At 41.9% G+C, this 17,200-nt stretch overlaps 1 protein-coding gene across 3 annotated transcripts in view; it reads left to right on the top strand.

The window, feature by feature from the left end:
• LOC149029528 (phosphatidate cytidylyltransferase 4, chloroplastic-like) overlaps positions 1-16,834 on the top strand; it is a 38,852-nt gene extending 22,018 nt beyond the window's left edge. For 2 of the 3 annotated variants that reach the window (XM_089141928.1, XM_089141930.1), the window contains one exon: positions 15,373-16,832. In XM_089141928.1, coding sequence (XP_088998054.1) covers positions 15,373-15,464 — 92 coding nt within the window. In that variant the 3' untranslated portion in view covers positions 15,465-16,832. Of the gene's footprint in view, positions 1-15,372 lie in introns of all 3 variants that reach the window. The other variant, XM_089141931.1, reaches the window with a different exon arrangement.
• The last annotated feature ends 366 nt before the right edge of the window (positions 16,835-17,200 follow it).

The raw sequence follows: 17,200 nt of genomic DNA on the forward strand, positions 1-17,200 counted from the left end.
AGGATAAGCTTTTGATATGATATCTTGTTTCTCTCAGTATACATCTTTTTCTTCCTTTATTCTTCTAGTGGCTTTTAATTGGCCAACCTACACACTAGTTGCTGACAATTGTTGCACATGACCATGGTTTTTAACTTGGCTTCCTATGTTTTACCTTCTTTTTGATAATGTGCTCTTGGTTCCCACGGGATTTTTATATTTGTAAACTCATCTTATCTTTATCTTCAGTATTAGCATCTCAGCTTGGCTACTCATTTTATGTTCTCACTGTTCATTGATTTCTGTTTATTTGTTTTCCCCAAAAAACATAGCAGGCATTGATGCCATCCTCTGAAACTTCTGTCATTATTCTAGTCTTGGTGCTGTCATTAAAATTAGGACATTTAACTGGACATTGAGGTTGTGCAAAAGTATCTGATCTAATCTTTATATTGTCTGTTCTTCTGTCTTTTAAATGAATAAAAAATCCGTCTCCAAAGAAAGAGAAGAGCAGGTAGAACAACCAAAATGACCTACAACTTGCAAGACCATGTTTGAGGTGGAAGGACCTGCAAAAGAGAAGGAAAGACCTTAATAAAGTACAAGCTAATTGGGTGGCCAAAGGCATTGATGTTCTAGCATCAATTGAGGAAAAGTCCCAAATCTGCTGGACAGCTCTATACTTTGTGGACCTTTATGAGATACTGTGTTCGAACCAGAAATAGTAGATAAACCTTAAAAAATGCAGGCTTGCCCACCATAACATGGGAAATGGCCATGAATTAGCTTTTTGAAGGAAGGACAGTAATGATGTGAACAGGGTTGACCCCCCTTGGCTGAACCCTAAAGTGGGCCCTCTAGGGCTGGCCAAACCCTCTAGGAGGGGTATTTTGGTCACTTTAACCCTAATGTAGTTGCTGGTTTGTTTTTCATAATTTATTTTTAATTTGTTAAAGAGTTTCAGTCAGTTAGGACGTCCAGTTTAAATTAAGAGTCCTTGAGTCCTTAGTTCCTTATAACCAGCGCATGTCAATTAGAGTCCATTAGATCTTTTTATTTTTATTTATATTTCAACGGTTGTGATTAATGTGGTGGCATCCTAATCTATAAAGGAAATCCCACTTAAGAGTTAAGGTCAGTGGAATGTGCTACACATGGTGTCTAGAAGAGGTGAATCTTGCTGCTTTTGTTATTCATCAGCGTTTCCCCGACTTTCTTGAAGTTAGCACCATTGTCCATGACAACTTGGATAACGTTGCTTGCCCCTACCTCAAGGACCACCTGCCTCAGAAGCTTGTACAGGTAGTTAGCATCCTTTATTTTGTCAGATGCGTCCACAGACTTCAGAAACACTGTCCTACCCAGTTCACCATGAAATTAATGATGGACTATTTAGTAAGACCAGTCCATCCATGAACCATCACAGTGAGACTGTATGTCTGCTATCATGGCCTTAGTGTATCAATGCAGTCCTCCACCTCCTTCTTCACCTTAGATAAGTATTTGTGCATCAGGTTCTATAGGATTGGCACTCTGACCCATACACCTGCCCTAGCTACTACATCAATCATCTGTGGGTAGTATGGAGTGTTGGCTACATTAGTTGCAATGTTGTTGTAGTACATGAACTTGTTGATTGCCTCCGTAGGCTGATCCTCCCAACTGCCTCCACAAAACATGTGAGGGATGGTTCGTTGGAAGGTGTCCTGCTACCTAAATGTGGTGGGTCTTGCTAAAGTGTAGGATCCACTCTACTGTAAGCATGCCCTCCCATGTCTGGTCTTCCTCCTCTCATCTCCCTCCTGAAAACTAGATGGAGCTGCCGACTTTGACCTAGATCTCCCTGCTCTTCTAGCCTGCTCATATTGCCTCATAGTTTCAAAATGGAAGGACTGCCTGCTAGCTTCAACTGCAGCCTTCATCTCTCTCCACTCGGCTGTTGAATCCAAACCCATACTCCTCATGGCTTCCTTGTCATCCAACTCCTCATCAACATCCATGAAGGTCCTCTGTAAGATTGCCTCCTCAAACTCCCTCTATTGTCTTACCCGCTCTACCACCTGTTCCAGCCAGATACAAGTTTTGCAAAGGAAATGCATTATTCAACGAGTGAAATCGAAGCCCTCGGCATACTATTCACCGAACATCACAGTGGAAGCCATACCCTCTTTTAGATTTCTTGCAATGGCTTGCTGTACTTTTTATGGCACCTTCCCACACTTTGCAACATCTTCGTATCCTCCCACCAAGTGTTGATTCAATCTGCACCACCAGAATTCAACACCTTCAGACTATTCTTGCATTTTGATTTCTTTTTATTGGCGGTCAGTGCCTCACTGTGTTGCCAAGCAATGGCTCGTGCCCCAGTCTGTGCCACTTCCACTACTAGCCATTTAAACTGATACACATTGTCTAACATAAATAAACATTCCCAGATATCAGTAGATTAATTTATTGAAAATTAAACACATAAAGATAACTTACAAAACAAAAACACACACACTTTGTTCTAAGAACACATACATAACATGCTCATACGAACATGGTTACATTTTCAAAATAAACATAAGCATCATTTATTTATTTATTTTTGTAGTTATTTTGATGAATTTATTAAATCTGAAAATTGAAAAAAAGTTAGCAACAAGCATGAATTTTTTTTTTTGACTCCATGAGGTTGTAACCCTTCCAATGGAGTCTAATATATTAGAATGAGTTTCATAACCTAAGTATTTTTCAACATCTTTTAATTTCTTAGAAAATGTATTTTTAAAATCCAAAAAATTTAAAAATTAATTTTTTCCCCATAAAAGTGTAGATAAGAACTAGATGTTGAACATAAATTTAATCTACACTCAAAGACCTACTCTAGAATATAATATTTGAAAAAATCAAATGAAAATGTCACCTTGGTTGAAGATCTCCTTGAAGTTAGCTTTTTGTTATCTTCTGTTGTTGTTGTAGATGTGCTAAAACTTGTTGCAAGTGAATATCCGGCATCAATCCAGCAAAGAAGGGTGCAAAAAAGGGGGTTTCAGAGGAGAGACAACGAGAGAGAGCGAGATAGGTCGAGTGAGACATGTCTCTTTTGAGAGGTGGGATTTAAGTGAACTGGGTGGACCGAGATCTCGACTTGAGGTCTCGGTCAAGTCGTCGGTTTTCAGAGGTCTCTCATGAGATCTTGTCTCGAGGCCTAACATAAGCGAGATCTCATACCATGATGTCTATATCTTCTTTGTATGGTGTTTTTGGTGCTTAGCTTAACCCAAAATTAAATCGCTAGTTATTTTAGTATGTGTTTGTGATCATCTAAACTTCATGAGGGTAGTAAGGTCATTTCCCTAACAATTGATCCCAGCAGTAACACCACTAGCACAAGCTTCTATAAGCACACTAACCTCTAACATGATGTTCAGATACAGCTAGAATACTTGGATATCTGGATCAAATTGGGAGTGCACACCATACCCAAGAGAACTCCTTTCCAATACTTTGTAAAGGAAAGCAGCGGTAGGGGGCCAAGTGGTGAATCCAGCAAGGGAGAAAACCATACAGCTTGAGAACAAAGAGTTACATACACTTTTGAAGGTGTAGTGTCATACCATACTAACTCACAAGATTCAATTATGGTAATTCAACAACACATAACCACTGAAACTGTTTCATATCAAAAGAAAGGACAGAACAACAAAGCCAGCGTTACCCGGTGGCTCGTGCTACAGCAACTCAGATTTTCAATAATTGAGATCTTGGGAGAGATGAAAGCGAACCCTTGTGTGATTTATCCTGGCCCTGCCCTAACTCCATTTGATGCTGGATGAGTGAGAGAAACCGTGAACTCCAAAGCTGGTGGTAACCTACGAGAAGCAATCCCTTTGTTGGTTTGAGCTCCAAATTCATTTGAGGACATATCTTGTTGCTTCTCTTGTCTTTGTCGATACTTATATCATGATCTTTTTGAACTTTTCACGTAGAAGCCCCTTCCTTGGAACCCCTTTAACCTAGGGGGTTTGCAAGAGAGGGAAAGGGATAGCTTGTAGTACGATATTCAATCCAAAACAGAAGAGCTCTGCTATCAAGTTTGAAGTTGACAATAGCGAGGGAGAGCAAGAAAAGAGAACAGAAGAAGACAAAGGAAGAGAGGTTGATAGTAACGTTGTGTGGGATAGTTTTGTTTCATTGCTTCTCTATACTAATCCAGTTTTTTCCCTTTTTTTTTGGATGAGTGAGATGTATATTGAAAAAAGAAAGAGTAAAAGGGGAAGTTATTCTCTTAGAACCCCTTTAGAAGAGGGGTAAGGAGAATCCAAACAAGGAGGCATTCCCTCCTAACCAGTATGCCAAATTGGAAAACCAGCCCAATGACAATCTGGAATAAACATATGTTGCTGCGTACCTTTGAATCAGATCAACTAGCTCCTGAGGTAAATGACTAGAATCCTTCTGCACTTGTTGCTGCCTTATCTGAACCCTTGTCATGTAATCTGCTGGCAGATTCAGTTCTCTACACTCATGCCTAAATTCCATCTCTGTTAACGTAGCCGCCTCTTGAAAAGTTCTCCCTTTAATAGCTTGACACTTCCAAGGCTCTTGGATTGTCCCATTAAGAATATCTACTGCTAGTTAGAACCAGACCTGATGGAGACCTCCAGATACCCTTCCTGAGTGCACATTCGAATCCCCCTAAGAATGGCTTGCAATTCCATTGCCAAGACCGATAACTGTTCCCCTCTACCAACTTATGATGTAATACGACTGCGTAAATTAGTCCTTAGAACCCCATCATATGAAGCTGTTGAATTCACTAAAGCTCCGTTACAATGTGATAAGAACCTAAACTACTCTCACAGTCAACCCCTGCAACCGAGCTCCTTCCTGATGTGATATACCTGCAAATACTTCTCGGTCCACCCACAATTCACACATGATTCCTCACAGTCCACACACACTCACATGCGCTGCAAATAAAAGCATTACACAGGAAATGGAATGAGAAACACTTACAGTTGATTCAGCACTGGAATTGATTTGATCAGCTGTGATACAAGTATTCCCAAACCCCTGAATATCCTATTCGACTTGCCCCAAAACCTGAGTCTTCCTCTCCCCTGCGAGCATAGCTCACTGCACAATTTCTTATTTCTTGCATACCTCTCTTACCCCCTCTTTCCCTTCATATACCCTGAAACCACTCCCCCAAGACAAATCCTAACTAACCCTTTTCCACCTCAGTCATACCCTCTGAGAATTCCCAACAGCAAGTATGCTTCTCCACAATGAGTCCTTGCCATGTGTCTTTGTTTCAATTCAGTCCCTCACAAGGTTGGGTGGAAATGCTCTCCCATGTTCCTCCTTTATGCTGCTGCAGTATGCACCCCCTTGGATATCAGGGTCTTATCAACACTTCTCTCCTCAGTTTCACCTTGCCCTCAAGGTGACATCCTCGAATTTGGCTCTCCCGATTAAGGTAAGGGCTTCAGGTGCTACACCTTCGATCCAGTGAACAATCCTGAGCCATCGCTGTGCTGTGTGGTCCATTGTAACAAACTGATAGGCCCTTGAAAATGTTGTTGAAAGAATGATGCCTTCGGAAGGTTCATTGCTGCTTTTTCTGATGAAGTACCACAAAAGAGACCAGGTATAGAGGATTCAGGAATTAATCCTGCCGGAGACCTGCATCGAGGAGTACCCCAAGAATCCCTGTATCATTCTGCCGGTCTTTTGTCTCTCTACTCTGCCCCAGATGGATGTATTGAACAGTGCAGCAACATATGCACTACCACCACTGGCAATACCATTCGTTAAAACTTTAACTTCACCAATGCCACCTGAGCAGACCAGCCTAGATGCACTTACTATTCCAGAAGACTGAATAACCAGAGTTCTTGCTTACCTAGAGAAGAATTCACGTTGCAATCTGCAGGAAGATGAAGAAGTCCCATAGAGCAATCTTGTAATTCCCAGTAAAGCCTTGGTGTCATGTCACTCGTAGTTGCATTTTCTAAAGGGACCTGCAAAACAGATCCATGCCCAACCTTTGCCTCCAGGAACAAGGGTTTGCAGCCAGCTAGGGTACCGCCATTCAAATCCATTGCTGTGACTCCAACAAAAATAATACAGTACCACCTTAAGCGATTGTTGGCGAGGTTTCCATGTAGTTCCACCCTTCTGGACTGTCTTTGACCACAAAGTGCAGCACCGCTGCTGTTGTAGCAGCTGCCAACTACTTCGCCACCACGGGTGGTTCCTTCTGGCCCTAGCTTGCACCCCTGGCAAGATGCCTTGTCACGGCAATAGGGCAGGCTCGAGATCTGAGGGTTGAAGATGACCGTCCACTCAACCGCCGGTTCACTTCATCGACTTCCGAATTGATTTGCTGCTTCAAGCTGGACCGTGTGCTGGACCTTCGTCCAGTTGTATGAGTCGGGCCTAACTGAAAGAGATGATGGGATGGGCCTTGATGTAATGGGGTGGGCCGCACCAACAGAAATCCTTTAAGCTTTTTATTGGCTAAGTTGGGTCATTAGGAACTAACCTTGAGCGTAAATAAAATTGGACCCTCAAAATAACCCACCCGCTATGGAATTCTGGCTCATGCTAGTGCTTGGGCTTGAGTATTACTTAACCCTTGGCTCCTATGGGTTGAGTCGAGCCATTGAACCTTGTTAGGATCTCTTAATTGAGCATCCAACCTCCTTTGGCATCAGATTGAAATTGGACCTAGGTCAAATGGTTGGTTGGGTTGTGTGAGCCAGGCCTATGGCGCAATCCTAGTCGGGCTTTCAGAATGGCCCACTAGGGATGGTCCATTGGACTAAAGCAGCACTTGGGCCTTGAGACTGCAATTAAATGGGCTTGTATGGGCCCTTGTACCTAGGCCACTGGCCTATGAGGTTTGAACTTGTTAGAAGTATGAATGAGGTTTCCTAATTGGAGTAGACTCCTCTTTTAAGTATAGTTTTTGTTTTCTTATATTGGTTTCATATTTTGTGTTAGACTAGCTTTCTTAGTATCTGGGATTGGTTTTTTCTATTTTATTTGCTTTGTATTTCCTTTCCCTACTCAAAGTGGGATTTACTCATATTGTAACTATAATACCCTTCCACCCAACCCCCCTCCCCTAACACTTGACTCACCTTTCCCTCTCTCACCTAAACCTAACCCCCTACCCACTCCACTAAAGCTTTTAGCCACTCCCGAACCAATCTCACCTTCATCCAACTCAATCATTGACCCTGACCTCTTTGAAACCCCATCCCCTCTTTACTCCCCCTTTTGTGAGACTCCCCACCCCACCCCAACCCCTCTTGCCCCACCCCTTGTAGCGATATGGATGCCCCCTACTTTGGTCTAAATTTCTGATTTTTTTTTTTATTTGGAATGTCAGGGGACTCAATTCCCTTGCAAAGCAAGATGAGGTGAAAAATACTATTAAGACCACTAAAGTCTCTCTTTGTGCTCTCATTGAAACCCATGTCCAAATGGATAATGCCCCTTGAATTGCCCAGTCTATTGCCCCCTTTTGGTCATTTCTCTCCAATTCCTCGACCTCTATCAATGGTCGTATTTGGATTTTCTGGGACCCCTCGAGATTCCAAATTACTCTCTTGAAATCCACCCCCCAACTCATGCACCTTAGTATCCTTGTCCTTAACTCTTCCCCCTTTCTTCTCTCTATTATCTATGGTTTCAATCGTGCCTCTGATTGTATTTGTCTTTGAGAGGATATCCGTGCTATCTCTATCTCTTCCTCCGGTCTCCCGTGGGGTCTTGGCAGTGACTTCAATATCATCAGATATTCCCATGAGCATGTGGGTGGTTGCCCTTCAAACCCCGCTACGATTGATGAGTTCAACTCTTGTATTGAGGACTCCGGTATCCAAGATCTCAGTTGGTGTGGCCACTCCCTCACTTGGCATAATCGTTGTCTGGCCCCACTAAAATTGCTTCTAAGCTTAATCGATTCCTCTCGAATGCCTCCTAACTCTCCTCCTTTCCTGCCTCCCATGCTTTTTTCCCTTGCTCGGGACTCTCTAATCAGTCTCCCTATCTCATTCACCTCTTCCCCTACCTCTTTTGGCCCTAAGCCTTTCAAATTCTTTGATATGTGGTCCTTGAACCCCTTTTTCATCTCCACTGCCAAAGAAGCTTTGGTCAAGTATTGTCCACTGTCATTCTTTTCCTCTCATAGCCTTTGCTCGTAAGCTCTGTAATACCAAGGAGGCCCTCCGCTCCTGGAATTCCTCCTCCATTTGACAATATCTCTTCTAGGGTCTCCTCCTATTGCTCGGACCTCCAAAGAACCCAATTTCTTCTCTAAAGTGACCCTTCTAACCCCTCCCTTGCTGATCAGGAAAAAGCCCTCTCTTCTTACCTCTCTTCCCTTCTCTCCCTTAAAGAAAATTTCCTTCGCTAGAAAGCCAAAATCAAATGGCTAGAGCTTGGAGATTCCAATTCTGCCTATTTTCATAGGTCCCTCAAAGCTCGTCACAATTTCAACTCCATTCCTTCCCTTCTCACCAATGATGGTACCTGGATCTCTGACCCCCCTAGTATCAAAGCTGAGGTTATCTCCTTTTCCAATCTTCTCTCCCCTTCTATCCTCCCTCCTAATTTGCTCAATAAATTCGTTGATCCTTCTTCTTTTCCCTCTCTTTGTGCTATCCCCTACCATGAAGAGATCCTCACTGCCATCTACTCCCACAAGTCTAATCGTGCCCTTGGTCTAGATGGCTTCAATATGGGTTTTTTCCTTGCCAATTTTATTTTTTGGATGAATAAATAATATATTAAAAACATACGCAAATGCATCAAGCCCAAAAATTCACAAAGCTAAAGGGCAAAAACAAAGCTAAAACGGAGGACCCAACGAAAAGGGCCGAATAGAGGCCAACGGAAACTATTTTGCAGAATTTTTCTTTTTCTTTTTCTTCTTTTTCTTGGAAGAGTTGACACCAACCAAGAAGTCATCACCGAAAGGGTTGTGCCCTTTGGAAGGACGATTACTCCTACACTCAACACGATCAACATCATGCGTAGGAGAGGAGAGCGGAGAGTCAGGAGCGGGCTCAATAGGGGTTAGTTCACATATCGAAAGTTTGGAAACGTGAGTGTTGTCTGAAGGGACAAAGGTTTGGGCTTCAGAAGTGAGAAAAGAGGGGTTGAGAGTTGGGCTAAGGGGAGAGCCACGATCAAAGGAGGACGATGGGCCAAGCAAGATGGAATTGGGGTGAAAAATAGGAGGGGGGCCCAAAATAGAAGATGGGCCAAGAGCTCTCTTTCATCAATCAAACTTTCATTTGCCTCATTCCCAAGAAGCAATGTGTCTCCTCACTCTGATTTCCATCCTCTCTCTCTGCAATCTCCTTTACAAGTTCATCTCTAAAGTCCTAGCTAATAGACTAAAAAAGGTCATGCCTTCCCTTGTGAGCTCGAACCAATCTGCTTCTATCTCGGGCCGCATTATAGAGGACAATATCCTCCTCTGTGCGGAAATTGTTTGTGGCTTTGATAGATCTTCTCACTCTTCGGCCACTCTTCTTAAGGTTGACCTCCACAAAGCCTTTGATTCTATTCTTTGGGACTTTATCAGTAATGTCCTCTCCTTATGGGTTTCCCTCCTCTCTTCATCCATTGGATTGAAATCTGTATCTCCACTACCCATTTCTTCATTATCACTGATGGGTCCCCGGTTGGATTCTTCTCCTCTCGTGTTGGCGTTCGCCAAGGTTGCCCCCTCTCCCCTTACCTCTTCCCTTGGCCCTAGAGGTCCTCTCTCGTATCCTCCAATCTAACACGGACCAACTTCTCATTTCCCCCATCCCCAAATGCAAATCTCTAAACCTTACCCATCTTGCTTTTGCTGACGATCTTATGATTTTCTCCAAAGCTGATAACCAGTCCATTTCTTCCATCCTCTCAGCTCTCACCCTGTTTGAATCTCTCTCTAGTCTTCGGGTCAACCTTGATAAATCTACCCTCTCTCTCTCTGGTGTCTCTGATCAAATGCAAGCCTCCGTTCTTCAGCTCTCAAGGTTTAAGTATGATTCCTTCTCTGTTACCTACCTCACTCTTCCCCTCATTCCTGGTAGGCTCACTCACCATCACTGTCTCCCTATGCTTGACCACATTCGTAAGAAGCTTCGACTTTGGAAAGGCTAGCTTCTCTCCTTTGCCAATCGGGTGGTGCTCATCCGTTCAGTCTTTCAATTCTCCAATCTCTACTAGAGTGGAATCTTTTCTATCCCAAAATCCACTGTCCATGTTATGGAGTCCCTATTCTCTGCCTTCCTTTGGAAGGGCATGAAGCTTCCCGCTTCATCCACCCTATCAGTTGGTTGACCATCTTTTGCCCAATCTTTGAAGGTGGCCTCAACATTCGCCGGATCTTTGATGTTAATTTGGCTTGTGTTCTCAAGCTTATCTGGAAAATTGCTTCAAAGCAAGACTCCATCTGGGTTAACTGGGTCTTCTCCTTCCTTCTCCATCTAGATTCCTTTTGGATGGTTCCCATGCCCTCCAACCCTTATTGGATCTGGAGGAAAATTCTCTTTGCATCCCCGTGCTCTCTCCGCTATCTCTATTTTAGTCTCCATTGGCACCTCTACCTCTTTTCGGCTAGACCTGTGGCATCTAATGGGCATTCTCTTTTCCCTTTTTGGACCCCGAGCATCTATGATACCCGTATCCCCAAAACCACCCCCTTGTCCACCTTCATTTCTGATGGCTCCTAGACTCCTGCTCCCCTCTCTATTCTCACCAGGTTTGGGATTCCCTTCCCAATATTTTTTACTCTCCCCGTGACACTACCATTTGGCTTCCATCCCCTACCAAAACCTTTTCCACCTCTTCAGCCAAGAACCGTCTTCGTGCCCATAACCCAAAACCCCTTGGCCTCCCTTATTTTGGTTTAAAAGCCACATTCCCTAGCACTCCCTTACCCTTTGGAGAGCCCTTAATCATGCCCTCCCCACCCAATCCTTCCTTATTGGTTGTCATATCCCTGTTAACCCAAACTGCATCCTTTGTTGGAATGCTTTGGAGGACCTTGATCACCTTTTCTATTCTAGCCCTTTTTCCAGATCTATCTGGGAAAAAGCCCTATCCTATATTTGATCCCGTTCGAGGCAATCCTTTGGTTGCTAGTGATTGGTTGCTAGTGAGTGGTCTTAGATTCTGAGAAACTTTCCATATTCTTCCATTTGTGATCGGGTTGGTAAGTTTGTGTTCTGTGCCACTATCCATCATCTTTGGTGGGAGCGTAATCTTCGGAGATGGACTTCCGAATCACGCTTGAAATGTACGATTTGGAATGCCATCTATTTTGATGTTTCTACTGGACTTGTAGCTTCCCCCCACCCCCTGATTGATGATACCCCAAGGAATAGGCTTATTGTTGTCTCCTAGGGTCTTAACCTTTCTTTCTGGTCTTCCTCCTAAAGACCGTCTTTGTTGGTTCCTCTTTCGTTAATATTATTATTTATTCATTGAAAAAAAAGGAGATATACTTTCTAAGCAATAGTTTCTTCAAATCTTAACATGGTATCAAAGCAGGTTTTGATATAAACCTTTTTGTTCAAAAAATTTGCAAGCTGGGAGGTTTCTTCTTTTTCTCTTGTGGAGGTTCTGATGGCGAGTAGTTTTTTTTATTTGCACCATTCTCTATAGAAGTAAGTGGAAGTCAGATTCAGAGAGAAGAAAGTGGCACCATTCTCTTTAGAAGAAAGTGGAAGTAAGCCTTTTTTATTTTCATCGTTCCCAAGAAAAGAAAGGTAAATGTCAGATTCAGTATTTTTTTACGTTTTCTCAAAATATGCTGCTGCAGAGAAGATTTGAACCGAGATATTGTAGATGTGCTAGCCATTCTACAACCAAAAGACCAAGAGCGCATGTGTCAACTACTGTTTCTGGTATCTCCCTATTTTGATCCCCTTGAAACAAATAAGTTTGTCTCTTTTTGAATTTACTTCTTGAGTTTGTTCCTTGTTCTTCCTATCTTTATGACTTGGTAAATGATCGTTATCTTCAGACCTGTCAGAACCTGATCTCTATTATACTTGAAGACTTGCTCCTGTTATTTGGCAATCTTCCCCTTTGGAGGCCTAACCTTATAATACCTGAGATTTTTTCCCTATTGCATGTCTAGCAGTAATATCTTTTCCTTCTTTTTTTTTTCATGAGCTAATACCTCTTAGACCTGCGCAAAAGCTGATCTCTATTACCTTGGAGATTTGCCTCTTACATACCTTGGCAATCTTCCTATTTGGAGACCTAAATTTGTTGTAGATCTGAAGTTCTATTTTTTTCTGCTGTATACCCTAGCAGTTGTTTCCTATTACAGATATTTTCTGAAGAACTGAAATTAGTGACAGTCCAAGAATTTTTTCCCCTTTTGTTCAAATTCCCTACCCTAAATTAATTGTAATTGCCCAAACACCTCAATAGGGTTTGCTGCATTGAATTTGGATAAAAGTTGATTACATCTGAATCAACTACATGCAATGCAGTTGCAAGCCTAGATTAGAATGATTATCAGCCTCTTGGTTCTCCTCTTACAATCCTGGATGGTTCAAATTATTTAATGTGGTCATGGTTTGCCTACATTATTTTCATTGGCAGAGGACTACTGGGACATTTCACAGGAACTGCTGTAAAATAAAAAAACCCTGGACCAGCACGAGATGTATGGCTCCGCACATGCTTTGGTAATAGCATTCCTGATTAAATCCATGAAACCAGAGCTACATCAAACCTTCCTTCTTTTAGACACTGCTGCCAGTATTTGGACTACTGCGGAGAAGACTTATGGGAAAGTTGGGAATAGAGCTCAGGTCTATGAGCTTTGTAAACAAGTTCATGAGATGAAACAGGCAGATATGACATTCTCTCAGTATTACAACACCCTTAGTGCTCTATGGTAGCGGATTGACCATTACCACACATTTCAGCCAAATAATATGGATTTGGATGATATTGTAGCCAATCGGAATTCGGAAGCACCTTGATGAGACCCAACTATATGATTTCCTAGCAGGGCTTAATGTTGAATATGACCCTATTTGTCTTCAGATTCTCAGTTGAGATCCCTTTCCTACCTTAGAAGAATCATATGCATTTGCTCACACTGAATACTGTCGTCACGCTGCAATGCTCCCTTCTGCTACACTTGATAGGTCAGCCCTTCAAATCCAGACTGGAAATAGTAAAGAGACACCAATGAAAATTTTCAAGTGTGAACATTGTGGTAAACCATGGCATGCAAAGGAACCTGTTGGAAACTACATGGGAAGCCCTTAGACTTTGAAGCAAACAGAAATACTGGTCGTGTAAAGAGTAAGGGAAAGATTCAGATCAATCAAACTGAAGCTGACTCCACAGAATCCATTTGAAGTTGACTCACTGTCAAATCTCCCGAATGAGGAAATACAAGCTCTCAGTCAGTTGCTACAAGCTACCCCCGCTACCACTACACCCACAATTGCCTCTGCTTCTACTAATTATGAGGCCCATTCAGGATCTGGTAACAAAGAAGACGATGGTAAGGTGCAAAGTAGTTTTCTTATGACCAAGCTGGGCATGCCTCATATTGATGCCTCAACTTGAGGGGGAGTGTTGGAAGTATGAATGAGGTTTCCTAATTGGAGTAGACTCCTCTTTTAATTATAGTTTTTGTTTTCTTATATTGGTTTCATATTTTGTGTTAGACTAGCTTTCCTAGTATCTAGGATTGATTTTTCTATTCTATTTGCTTTGTATTTCCTTTCCCTACTCAGAGTGGGATTTACTCATATTGTAACTATAAATACCCCATTGGGCCCTATTAAGGAGAGATACTTTCTGAGCAATTATTTTTTCAAATCTCAATAGAACCAAACCCCTGAACCAATTTGGAAAAGGTGGTTTGAAAACTAGTACCTCTCCATTATCATCTCCAAGTCTGGTGAAGCGCAGCCCTCTCCCTCCTGCCCTCTGTTCCTCTCCTTCTTTCAATCCATTCTTCCTCCTGAACCTTCTTCTCAACCTCTCTGATCTCCTCAAATCCGACACGATGCCTCTCCAAACCCTTCGGTATCACGGTTAAGGTTTTCCCTCATGTGTCCAATTGTACCTTCCGACAATCCCTCTGCGACCTCCTTTCACTTGACGCTGCAAATTCTGCACTCGTGGTTTGAGATCTTCCTCCCTGAACTGCATATAACCGCTAGCCATACTCCCACAATCAACCCTTGCAGCCAAGCTCCTTCCTAATGTGATATACCTGCAAATACCTCTCAGTCCACCCACAACTCATACATGATTCCTCACAGTCCACACACAACTCACACACATTGCAAATAAAAGGATTACATAGGAAATGGATTGAGAAACACTTACAGTTGATTCAGCACTGCAATTGACTTGATCTACTGTGATACAAGTATTCCCAAACCCCTGAATATCTTATTCTACTTGCCCCAGTACCTGAGCCTCTCCCCTGCAAGCATAGCTTACACCATAATTTCCCACTTCTTGCATACCTCTCTCTTCCTCCCTCTTTCCCTTCATATGCCCTAAAACCACTACCCCAAGACAAATCCTAACTATCCCATTTCTACCTCAGCCATACCCGCTGAGAATTTCCAACAGCAAGTGTGCTGCTCCCCAATGAGTCCTTGCCATGTGTTTTTGCATTTCAATTCAGTTCCTCACATGGTTGGGTGGAAATGACTCCTATATGCTGCAGTATACACCCTCTTGGATATATGGGTCTAATCACATGAGAACATATTTGTAGAAGCCTAAAGCAGAATCAATCCTTCGGAATCTTATTCTTCCAGACAACTTGAATAGTCCACCTCTCTACTATATAAACAGCATGGGCAGTCCTCTTAATACAAATGCACAGAGCTGCACATTTTACCTTCACACCATCCACTATGGCTGCAATTGAATTGCTCTGCTGTCCTGGTTTTGTCCTTGAAGATCCAATAATTCATCTCAGTCCAAAGGTGCTGATCCACTTAACTACAAGAGAAATCATACCCCTAACCCCACATAAGCTGGCCAATGTTGATAAGATGGAAAAACACATCACAACGTAATATAACATATTAGTATCACTCCATGCATGGGGTTTTCAAGGATATTTTATGTTGAAGTTGGATTGCTGCTGGATTACTGCATAAGGTGGGAAGTGGGAGGGGGAGACAAGCAGAAGAGTAAAATCTTGCAAATAGTTGATTTTTTTATTTTATTGACGATGGTGAAGATTTCATCCTATTACTAAAATCTCTGTACTTTCATTTGTTCTTTGTACTTCCATTGTCCTACTATGTCTATTGTGTTTTTTATTTCTCATTTCATTTTATTTTATAATGTTTTTCGAGTGTAATTTGGGATAGTTTATCTATACAGGTGGAATACTTGACAGGTTGGACAGCTATGTGTTTACTGGTGCACTCTCATACTCTTTTGTAAAAACATCCCTACCACTCTTTGGAGTTTGAATCTTAAACAGTGGCCACAGAAAATCAGAGAAAATGGAAGATTCTTATTCTTCTATTTTGGAAATTGAGGCTCATGATTATATACGAGTGAAGAAAACTGGATTCAGGGTTATATCTTGACCAGATTTGTCGACAACTCAGTAAAATTCCTGGTCAGGAGAACTGGAGTCTCTTCACTTGCATTATTTTTGCAGGTGAGATGGGATGTACTTGGATCCAAGGTGCCTCTTACTATTTATCTGAATGAAGAAATGGAATTCTTCAGCATTGTCTTTGGGTACGGTTGCTTCCTACTATTGGCAAAACAAATGTATGACAAGATTTCCTCCTGGTTTTGAACATGAAAATTTTAGTTATTCAATTTACAGGTCACCTTACTGTATATTACAGCCCTGAATGTAACAAATGTTAAGAATTTCAATTATGTAGTACCATTGGCCCAATTTGGCAAAGCAAGACTCACTTGTCAAACATTACTATTTCAAAGCACGAGTGACAGACAAAATTGTGTTCTGATTTGATGATTGAAATTTAGATATTCTATAATCTATATTGGTGGCACAGCAGGATCCTGAGGGGGAAATTTTATTGTAGTTGTACAACCTTTGATTCTTTTGAATCTGTCTTTTTCCTATTGGAAATTTGAGGACTGCCTTTATTTATGTACCAGCACTGCAACAAGTGTGGATTAAGAGATCCTCTTGACTGTAGCCTGTAGGTGGAAGAAAACTTGCTCCCAAGTTGTTGATTGGTTTTGGTATTGCACTATAATAATGTATTATGCTTGGACAATAATGAGGTACATACAATTTTCCAGACAACCCTCAATAGCCATGGGAAACATTTTTCTGGGTTATGTATATTGTTAGAGCTTACTTAGACTCATACTGGCTTGTATGATGCTTGTAGATTGAACCCATTTTTAGTTATTTTTGCCTTACTTTCGGTGTCCTATTAATAACAAGAAGGGGAGACTTGAGGGATCCTTTCGGATTTTGTATGCGATTTACCAAGAGTGCAAGTTTGGCTCTGACAGCCCTAATCCACCTTACTTGGCATGAGACTGAATAGGATCTATGTTGAAAAATGCGGACACTAAGGTTGGATTAAGGGTGAGAATTTCGGGTCTTAAATTAGGGCAGGCCAGGCTGATGTTGAGCCTTCAGATGAGCTTAGCTTCCTCTTCACCTGCCACCCCAACCCCTCTGTTCCCTTGCATCTCCCTTCCTACTTAGATCCGCTGGGGACAACTCCACCCTGAACTAAGGGGATATCAAGGTTGGATTATTCCACCTGAACTCAGGGCCAGGTTGGGTCTTATCTTAGCTAAGGAAACTGAGTTGGGATCCTCTACAGTCTTCCCTGATGAGAAGAGGCCTTAGCCTCAAATGGGTTCACTTATATGACTATTAATCTTCATAACTAAATTCTTTTCTAAATATGTGATAGAGGGGTGTGAGGAGAGCACAGTTGAAAATCTGAATTTAGGGGACCTTAGGGGTGAGTTAGGGTTTTGAGAAGAGTAACATATTTGTAGCAACACAATATACCCTTAGAGAATATAGTTGATACTTGGATAATTATTCATTTTTGGAAGAACTATTTCAGGGAGTGACTTATGCCACTACACCCATGAGTCTAATCTCTCTCTACTTATAAATGAAGATATATATTTATCTCTTTGTTTTATTAAAGAAATGAACACATAGGAGTGTTGGTTACCGATACAAGACTAC

This window comes from Hakea prostrata, chromosome 1 (assembly GCF_041222555.1).
Source record: "Hakea prostrata isolate BN-2017 chromosome 1, UWA_Hpros_2, whole genome shotgun sequence".
NCBI lineage: Eukaryota > Viridiplantae > Streptophyta > Magnoliopsida > Proteales > Proteaceae > Hakea > Hakea prostrata.